The sequence below is a fragment of the Branchiostoma lanceolatum genome, chromosome 3 (genome assembly GCF_035083965.1).
Source record: "Branchiostoma lanceolatum isolate klBraLanc5 chromosome 3, klBraLanc5.hap2, whole genome shotgun sequence".
Classification (NCBI taxonomy): Eukaryota; Metazoa; Chordata; class Leptocardii; order Amphioxiformes; family Branchiostomatidae; genus Branchiostoma; species Branchiostoma lanceolatum.
Window position 1 is genome coordinate 22,155,237 of NC_089724.1, and position 10,571 is coordinate 22,165,807.

The 10,571-nt window shown below is 42.8% G+C and overlaps 1 protein-coding gene and 1 long non-coding RNA gene across 2 annotated transcripts; one reads left to right on the forward strand and one right to left on the reverse strand.

Moving 5' to 3' along the window:
* Nucleotides 1-2,276: 2,276 nt before the first annotated feature.
* On the reverse strand, nt 2,277-5,195 carry LOC136431053 (uncharacterized). Its single transcript, XM_066422251.1, has 2 exons — nt 4,977-5,195; nt 2,277-2,777 (listed from the first exon to the last, which is right to left on the reverse strand). Exons 1-2 carry the CDS (start codon nt 5,095-5,097, stop codon nt 2,401-2,403), a joined length of 498 nt encoding a protein of 165 aa, XP_066278348.1. The 5' UTR covers nt 5,098-5,195; the 3' UTR covers nt 2,277-2,400.
* A 3,283-nt stretch (nt 5,196-8,478) lies between these two features.
* On the forward strand, nt 8,479-9,879 carry LOC136431054 (uncharacterized). Its single transcript, XR_010754974.1, has 2 exons — nt 8,479-8,802; nt 9,279-9,879. It is a non-coding gene; the product is annotated as an uncharacterized lncRNA (long non-coding RNA).
* The last annotated feature ends 692 nt before the right edge of the window (nt 9,880-10,571 follow it).

Sequence of the window (10,571 nt, forward strand, 5' to 3'; positions counted from 1 at the left end):
ACCCTCTTTTGAAAATCACTGGCTATGTCCATTTCAGTTCGTAAAGAGAGTTGGCAGTTGGTTAGGTATCAGTTACGAGGGAGACGTCTGGATGGTAAGCGGTGTTAGGGAGTAGATCTGAAAGTATTCGGGGCTCGGTTAGGAGTAAGTCATGTTCTGGTTGTGAAATGGTTGTGACATGATCGGCACAAAAGTGGTCAGGCTACCATCCACCCAGTTGTCGGGACAAGGTAAGCCAGTTGTCGGGATAAGGTCGGGGGAATGTGTGACACCTACGCCGCAGGGGAGAAAGTGATTCTCACGATATGATATCGGGTTAGTCATGCGGTCTGCTCTCAAACGAAGAATCCTCGGGGGAATCACTTGTATTTCCTGGTTACACTACCTTTCATAAAAGTTGTTTTTCTCTACAACAGACGTATTTGATAGCATTGATGTTCTGTGATTTCATCTAACAGTCATTTTCCTTTTCAAACATCGAGCTGGCGGTCTCTTTATCATTGCCTTTGGGTTGGGATGAGCGTCGGTCTCTACACCTCTTTGATAACAAATTGGATTTATCCGTAGCTAGATCTAGCTACGGATAAATCCAATTTGTTATCAAAGAGGTGTAGAGACCGACGCTCATCCCAGTCTAGACTCATACTCGAAGACACAGGCAGAGGTTGCTGAGCTTTTCGTTAACTCCGATAGGGGGAACAATTCACAACGACTTGATTTGTTAGCCCCTTGCACTATAAAATAGCGTCGCCTAGCGACTGATCTGATTTAAACAACCTTTTCTGACAAGTTTTTTCTATCACCGTTGAGTAGATCCTAGATGGTACTGTTGTTTGTTTTTATTTGTGCCATATCTATTCACATTCGCGTATGTACACAGAATGACATTAAGATCAATACCACGCCACGCCTTCTAACAGTTTGGGTTTTTTTCACCGAATGATTTGACGCCTTGGCGTCGACAAATGTAGGGATTTCCGAGGAGTTAGACTCTCTACAAATGGTGGAAACAAATATTATAGGATAACTTTTGCAAGATGGTCCAGACGGCCTTGCAGACCGTACCGTACATTACTACTATCTAGTCACCAGCTGCTCTACATTTTAAAGTTGACCCTTCCTGACCTTTCACATTGAACCAAACATTTCCAACTCAGAACGCCACTTTGCGTCGCCTTTCCTTTTACTTCAAAACAAACTCACACTTTCTTCTTCGCCTAACATGACAGCTCACGAATATCTAACAATATACACCAGTGACCATACCTTATTGTTAAACATTCAGACGATATGCCAGTGCATGCTGGTGAAGATGCTGTGATAGAAAATTTCTACTTTGTTTTTTGAAAATTTTCATTTTGCGTGGCTGAATGTTAGAACGAGATACACCAATGTGCCAGAAACACGCAAAACATCTTATTGCCATTAGATTGCAAATATTTATAGATAGACGTCAGGACTACAACGAGTGATAATGTATGATCGCCGATAATACAATGACAGCCGCTTAGATACATGCCATACTATTTATTTAAAGCATCAGCCCTTCAAGTTTCAAACATTTACATGGCGTTTGCTTTCAGCAGTTGATGACACTTAAATCGTTTTAATTTTTGAGATGAGACAATATTTTAGATTAAAGCTATGACTACTAGTCAGGGAAAAACGAAGACGATAGGATATCTAAATCTCTTATAAGATAGTAAAACATAACTGTGAACCTGACTGGAAAACAACGCTTTAATGGATGTTATATAACATCCGTTTTGTCGTCTACATGTTGTCTTCCCCATTCCAAGTTATCTTGTCTAAAACGCTTGACGTCTACAGCTAGTTTGTATCGTTTGTTTATCTGTTCCTTCACAATTGATCCACCCATACAAGGGCCAGTCCCGTGATAATCACGCTCTGACGTGTGTCAACATGGCCACACGACTCTTCAGGATCCTGGCTGTCCTCATCCATGACCCCATAGGCACTTAAAAGTCACACATGATAAGTCTGTTTGCCTGTGGCCTCGCTCCAGTCTTTCAGGAAGACATTCATGGCCAACTTGTAGCGATTAACCTATGTAAGCCACTGATTTGCAAAGACTTACATAGACCTTGCTCGGGATGTCTGGTTGCAGGTTGCGGACATAAAAGAATGCTATGGGTGACCGAAACGTCTGGAAAGCTTTAAAGAGAGGGTGAACTTAGTTCTGGCAACATGCCCGAAATGATGATGAAGCCCCCGATATTCGATGGACGAACCCTAGTCCTTTTGCACGCCTAGTCTTTTCTCTGGATCACTGTAGAATTTATCTCATAATTCATCTTATTTCTAACCGATTGATGTTGATTTTCCAAGGTAGCAGCTTGGCCGTGAATGCCCCCTAAGAAGCGCGAGTTATCATAGTCCTCAGTACCAGGAGCGGCCGTGGTTCAACACGGGGTGTGTGATGGGTTGCGACGTCTGAACGAGGCTGCCGTACCTAGCCTCGTACTCCCTGATCTTGGTCAACACTTCCGGCTTCACGCTGTCTATCTGAATCAACATGTTCTTCAGCAGGTTTGTCTTCTGCTCAGACAGCAGCTGCTTGTCCTGTAGCGAGGCTACCAGCTTGTCGAAGGTGGTGTCCTGGGCGAGCGCCTCCCACTCGGACTGCGTGTAGAACTGTGTGGACAGCAGCATCATCTGGGCGAGCTGCCGCTGGGTGATGCGGCGGGCCAGCATGGCCAGCAGCGACTGGTAGTCCTTCTTCTGCCGCTCCACACGGGAAGGCACTAGTACTGACACTGGATCAAAACAATCAAACAGTTTTGTTAAGTCAGAAGGTGTGATTGTTCAGTCTGTACGAGGACAGACTCGTCCGTAAATAAAGCAATGTTTATTACAATGGAAGAAAAGAATTAGAAAATAGGAAATAAGGAGGGAATGAACAGAGAAAGATAACAAGATATCTATATCAGAGTTGAAAACCCTTATTTCTCAATCGTGTTGTTTTCTTAATGACAGCCGAATGTTCATTATCCGATAAGTACAGGTGTGTTTTTCTCACAACAGTCATGTGATTTTCGCATAAGTCCATCTGTTTTAAAGAGCCCGCAGCTGAACTGTCACGCCAACCGACAAATTCATGTCACTTGTGGGTGACGTGCCGACGTGAATGTAGCTGACTCATTACGCAGAAGCTGCAGTTTGCAATGATGTCGCAAGACGGCCTACAGAAGGTTACAACCTACGGGGTTGCTCTCAAACGCTTACTTTCTCAAGCTCACAAAACAGGTCTGTGCATGTTATGTAATATTTTCCTCCACTTTTCGCTGCATTTCTTTTTCATTTTCCTGCCTGTAGAAATGTACATCCACGTCTGTCTCTACACTGTTCGTTAAACACTGGACAATTCTTTTATACATCTGTCTGTCTGTGTGTCTGTCTGTCTGTCCGTCTGTCTGTTTGTTTTATCTCTCTCTCGCCCCTCTATCTATCTATCTATCTATCTATTTATCTATCTCCCTACATCACCCTTCTCCTCCACCTCCATATACTCTGTACCATCCTTATATCTTTCTCTCTCCCATACGTCCTCTCCCTCTATCTCCTTCTGTACATGTGTTATTGCATCCCTAATCTGCTCCAAATTCGTCAGTTATCTGCTACAAGGAACATTACCCCTAAAACGCCTGTGGGTCTGAGACTAACCACTTAGAAGTAATACAACCAGGGAAAGCCCGCGTGACGGGGGAGAGCTGTCCCGATGATACTGGTGTGTTTACCTGGCTACCAGTCCCCCACCTTCACGCTTTGTAGTTATGTTATCTCAAAGTCGCTGTGCACAGAATATTGAGTTTCCCCCAGCATTCCTCGCGCCGTGTTCAAAACAAATACTTCAGCATGAGGATGTGAAATAACGGCCAGCGTGGCGGGACGAATACAAATTCCCCACGCAGGGCTTTTCAAACAAGCGTATTGATCCACTTCAAATAGAGATCCTTGAAATGAATGGAGACCACAGACCCTAATGCCTTTTACAGTTAGGGATACGCGGATACTTCACACGAGGATGGCCATTGACCGCAGTATTTTACTTGTGCTTTTCATATCATGGAAAATGTTCGAAAGTTTTACTCAAAGGGAGGATAATGAGATTTTGCCAGGCTTTCATGACTTCAGTGCCGTTCTGTTTATGCCTCTGAGACTTAATGGACGTAACCTTGAAAGTCTAATTTGATACAGAAATGCCACGGTCCGCCAACTTCTACCGTGCCAGTTGACTTACTGTGCCCCAGGTATGCCACAGTTGGGTCGTTATCAACGTCCCTACGCAGTTCACAACACACACGGTACGGTTTACACACAGATGCATGATATTATGATGCATACTTCTATCCCTGGTCACTTTCAATGCGTCCAAATGTCAAGGACAGCATGTTGGACTACATGTGAACTTGTGACCGAATGTTAGCTAGCCAATGTCATATGAAAGAGCGTGTATCCTTTCGTCGGCCTACATAATACGTTTTAGTGTCTTACTGAATGTATGACCAGTCACACTATCAATAGTGAGTCAAACCGTCACGATTTTTACGAGAAGCAGCAGGGTTTTTAACTGGATAATGTTGTCTTTCCTACGCTGTAAAATGCCCTGCATGTCCTCTTCGGTATGAATCATTTCTGATAAAAGTTGGCGTGTCGATAGCAACGTTCACACCCAAACAACGTTCACCCCTCCCATCTTCTAGAACGTTAACAGTAGCACAGTAGCACAGTATAACGCCCCTCGTACCGCACAGACCCAGCTGTCCAACCACTTAAACCAGCCGCAATATAAGTCCCGGGTGTGTACTAATCGGTCTAGCTGATTACCACAAATCCACAAATCCCTCAGGGTGGCAGAATTAAGGCATTAATGGACGTCAAGGTATTTTAGACTAGCTCAGCACACGACCCCAGACACCCCAGCGGCGTGGACGACCCACTTTCCCCCTACATACCAGCGTTCATGCCGAGGGTTGTGTCCTGTTCTCTCCGGTCTGCTATGGGCTCGGGCGCGTCAGGATCTCTCGTTGTTAGACTGCTGCACAGTTCTACGCAGGTCGTGTCGCTTAACTCCATGGCCTTATATAATGATCTGCGCAGAAGATATGGTTCAACATGTACGTATGTATGCCGGGGCCTCCAGCGCTATTTATGGTCGGGGTGCGTTATTGATACCCCATGACTGAAATGCCAACATGCACGCAGACGGTAGCCTGCAACCTCGGACAAGTTGCCAGATGAGGACAAGCTAAATGATTAGCCGACCGGGAACCCATACACACGGTGGCCAGGTTACCACACGGTGAAGCACCCCTAAACATGCTTGACTTTGAATTTATGAGTTTAACTTGTCTTCTCTGTTTGCGTTACGTATTCTTAAAGCTAGACCCCTTTTGCAAACATCAAGACTTCTGCCGCAGTTCTGTGAAAGTGTGCATGTTTCACCAGCAGCGGTTAACTCTTGAACTGAGAGGTCCATCCACAAGCCCGGAGATCGAGTCTACCAAGCACGTCAGTCGGGCAACACTTTTGTGGGCGGTCCCTCTAGTCTGTACATGTTGGTACAGTCCACGCGCCTTGACGCCCTAATTGGGCTGTAACAAGAGCGCTTGTTTGAAGTCAAAAAGTAAACAAACTGTTCAAGAGGAGAGAGAAAGTGGTTAGAAAAATGTGGAGGCTGGGAAAATGCAGACGACAACAAATGAAATTAGGACTCAGTTTTGGCATGTTCATTAGTGCTATAGAAGAAATGAGCAATGAAAAAGTAGTAACGTAAACTACTTTTTGTAAGAAAAATGTAGACTCGTTCTGAGATTAAGCGTCAAACGAGTCATGGTAAACTTTAGGATTTCTGTTACTTTATTTTGAGTACTATCAATGTTTATATATCTAATCCACACCATTTCTCGTGAATAATATGTTAAAACTGAGTCTTGTGAGGCCAAAGGACCGCAGTGTGGAACCGTGGACTCAGATTACTTTCCGACGACGTTTGTGTTGAGGCAGATTATACTCCGTGTGACATAAGCCAGCTGACAGAAAGAACTAAATACTTCAGATAACAAGAGTTCCACGACCTCATATCTCCATGAACAATTCTATTCATGCAAATGACTTACACATTTGCATAATATATGCTTGGTCATAAACACCTTTATCTAACTTACACATGTTGCAATATTGACAGTACTATAATTTTCCAATTAGATGAATTATGGTGCTTTTGCATTAATTATGCAAATTAGGAATTCATTTGCATAATTGGTATCTGTTGATGCTCCACTTTCCATGAAGTACATATGTTACATGTATTTGAGTCTGATAATGGAAAACACTGCAATATAGATATTCCTCATTAGCTATGCAAATAAAGTCACAATTAGCATAATTTTCACTTCATTATGTACATCTCTGTCAAAGCTACCTGCATACTAAGTATCATATTGACAGTCCTATTATTTTCCAATTAGATGAGATATGGTGTTTTGGATTGAATATGCAAATTAGGAATTTATTTGCATAATTGGTATCTGTTGATGATCCACTTTCCATAAACTAGATACGTTACATGTATTTGAGTCTGATAATGGAAACACTGCAAATATAGATTTTCCTCATTAGCTATGCAAATTAAGTGATAATTAGCATAATTTGCACTTCATTGTGTACATTTCTATCTAAGCTACCTGTATGCTAAATATCATGGAAATCCGTCGTTCCTTTGTTCAGTTATTCTCCTTAGAAGATTTTCACGATAACGCCCCTGCAGTTCCAGAGCAAGCTGCTAGGGGGCCCAAACTCACACCACGTCTTCATTACACCACAAGCTATCTGCCACCAAAAAATCAAGACCATAGTACGTCCAGGTCAAGAGATACAAAAATTGAATTTCTGCTGCAGTACCAAGGTCACATACCAGGGGGCCCAAAATCGACCTTGAATTTCGGCTTCACAACACCTGCCCACATACCAAATATCATCGTAATCCATCCAGAGGTTCTTGAGTTATGCTGACTACAATAGTCCGGAAACACAAACACAAACACACACACACACAGACACACCAAAAACAATATCTCCATTTTTCATGGAGATAACAAACAGCAAGCAGGGAGGCTGGTGCGTAGGTGTCTGTGAAATAGCACACCGTTTGTTTCAGACGCGTCCGTCAGCAAATCGGAGTTGGGATTATAGAAAGGCGCCATGGTAAATTGAACTAGGCGTTCTTTCCCAAATGCTCAACTTGCAATATCTCAGGTGCTGCAGAGGTGGCCAAACCAAACCTCAGTTCTGAATAAGAACATCAAAGACTTCAATCAAGAGGTGCTTAACATGTCAAAAACATCGAACCTCATCTACATCAAACACTAGAAGCTAACACAGGATAATAGTCTCTACCTATCAGACCAGGTTCACTTAAACCCAAGAAGTGGCACCAAACACCTGGTCGCTGTGTTAAACGCATACTTGTTGCTCCGTCCAGATCAACTACAGGATAAATAAGTTCTTGAATCCCTACTCACGCTGTATGAAACGTGACCCCCCTCTGTCAGAAAATCATCGGGCTCACACCTTCATGCGGCCGAAAACTTTACCGCGGATGTCCGATTCCATTCATTGACAACTTGTAGGCAACAACAACTGATAATTTTCTCTGTCAAAGAATCTTTTGGTGTGTGTTTTTTTGCACATCTTTTTTCCATTCGTTATATAACGTTACTTTCTTTCCCCCTTTCAGTTTCTTCCCTTCAGTTCTTTTCTTTTCTTTTCATTTGTTTTTAATATGTACAGACACAAACGTTTCATTTCCCTCCACCGCTTATTCTATTTGGCTTTTAAGATTTTTTTTAACCTTTTCATTTCCTTAAAGGTGTCCTTGATACTCACATCTCAATATTACATTTGCTGTCCGATCAGTTACAAGAGGACGGAAATTCACCTTGTACGTGAGTCCGTGGTAATTTGAGCATGTTCCTCAGTCTAAAACTGACAGGGCACGCTGCGCGCAAGAAAAGCGACGTCTCAACGTGCCACAGAAAAGACTCAGAAAAGGGAAGTGTACGGACTACGGTCAAACTTTAACTTTAGAGGTCTAAGTTGATATCATTTTTTACCGGGTTTGTTTGGGGGGTGTACGTGGACAAAACGATACATTTATGATGCAACTGCAAGTAATTTTACGTCTTTAGTGTGGTGAGAACGGAGGGATTCCAGGTTGGGTCATTTAGTGGCCGATGCACTTTGACCTCAACACCGATTTGGTTTCATCGCACTATATGACTGGTTTATATATGACAGGTTTATTGTAGTCATCAGGTCTGGTTAACATAGAGTCGATTAAATTTAAGATCAAAAACTTTAGACAAGATATCCCTGTCCGACCTGGCTTCAATCTACTAATCTAGATTAGATATTCATTGTTTTAAAAAAAGTCCCTGTGTGCCTACCTAATACAAAAGTGGTTTCTCCTGCTGACCTCCCCATTGCCCTCTGTCCGCTATGCCGTCCGACCGTGCGCTGGCCGTGTGTGCCGGGGTCTCCTTCTGTCTTGGCTTCGTTCTCGGCTGGAAGTCCAACTCTTGGTACAGGAAGTACCTGAAGTGGAAACGGGACCGTCTGCACTCCAAACTGAGGGACACACAGAAGAGAATAGACATCTCCTAGCGGTTCGACCAGGTGCTCGGTGGGGAGGGGGGCTGCCGCTGGTGGACTGCTGCTGCTATTTCTGGGCCGATTTCCTGGGCGTCACGTGCGTCGGTCTTCTCAGGATTCACTTTTCGTGTAGGTGCGTTTTATCAAACCGGTTATATCAAACCGGTACATGCCTACGCTAAACATTTTAGAATACCCTCAGCTTTGCAAAAATTATTGACGACATGTCATTTTGGATATGATCTTCCTGATTCCGTTATGTATCATACATTACTAGTAGGGTTGATTCATCTTAGCACGTAAAAAAGTGCCATGAAAATGGGACTTTTTGAATTTGTGTTCAGTAGTCCTGGGCCGGGCTGATAATGCTTAGGGCGCCTTTAAGAATGGTTATGTCTTGTATGCTTTGACATGGCAATATTGAAAGTGCTGCCCAGATGTCTTCAACATGAAATGGATACATGCAGAAATTAGCCGTCAACGTTTAAAAGCTGACCGTATACATACAATATAGCAGCTACAAGTAGTATTTTTCGAGTAGCATATAAATATATATATAGCACATAGACATATAAATCACATCTTTCGATTCTCTGTCTTTCCAGAGAGGTGGAAGTTCGAACTGAGACACGTGCTGGAAGAAGAGTAATGAAGATGCCATGGATGGACTTGTTGGAATCAGCGTCTCCTAGCGATTTTGTATTGAACTGCATATCAAGGATGCAGCTTGTATGGTTAATTACAAATCTCTGGCAGCTTCGAATTTTCTGCGAGAACGTTTTACTGTGCTTGTGAATAAACGTAGTTAATATACTGCGACCTACATGTGGGTAGTGGTAGTTCTCTTTATGCAGAGGAAGACACAAACGATCAGTGGTATATTGTGCATGTGGAACACATTTTGAGCTCTCGAATTTCCAGCAACAAACACTTCTGAATTATCACCAATTGACCAATAGCAACAAAGGAACTACGACTATTAATAGACCTTCATAATGCTGGATAGCAGTGCCGTTCAGCACTGCAGGTATGGGGCCCATAAGGGACCAGGCAAAACTCAGGGTCTCACAGCTCTCCTACAAGCAATAGAATATTTCAACTCGGGTATAAAGGGGTGACCTACGCAATTCATGAACCATTTCTGTGAAAATAATCTTTTATATGTAAGACTATACATAACTGAATAAATGCAGGATTTTCAATGGCCTTATGCTGACTCATTATATTGGTATTCAAAAGTATTTGGGAAATATGGTGACAAAAAAGTGATGTTTATAGACCTCTACACGTTTACAAACCTTGAGTATATATTTTCATCCTTCCCACCTGTTCCTCACCTAATATGCAGAAGATGTGTATTTCTTGATTTATCATTCTCTATCATTCATAACGCTTCGTGGAGCTAACAGCTTTTCCCACCCACTGGGGATTTCCGAACCTTCTCACAATAGACTATATTCGGGACAAGTTCTCACGCGTCAGCCTTCAATATGCTTCTTCTCTGTAGTCACATAAGAAAACGTGTGGATTTTGGTCCTGTTTTGGTATACAGAAAGCAATCTGATGCACAAGAATGATCATGACATTTCAGATAAGTCCCAATAAGTGTTTCAGCCTGCCCCTCCAACTGCCAGATAAGAACGCTTTCACTGAGCAGGAAGTGTTGCTGACGTAAAGCTAGCAAAGAGCACTTAGTGCTGCGGATAAGCGACGTTATGATGCATTAAGATTTTCAACGTAGATAGATATGGAAATATACATACTTGAAGTAAAAGCCATTAATGATAGAAGTTTGGAATTCAAAACAAAATGTACCGACAGCTCTTTGCGAGAGCCAACTCAAAGCTCTAGAATCGTATAGCAATCGGCAAGGAATGCACCACCTAGTGTTTGAATAG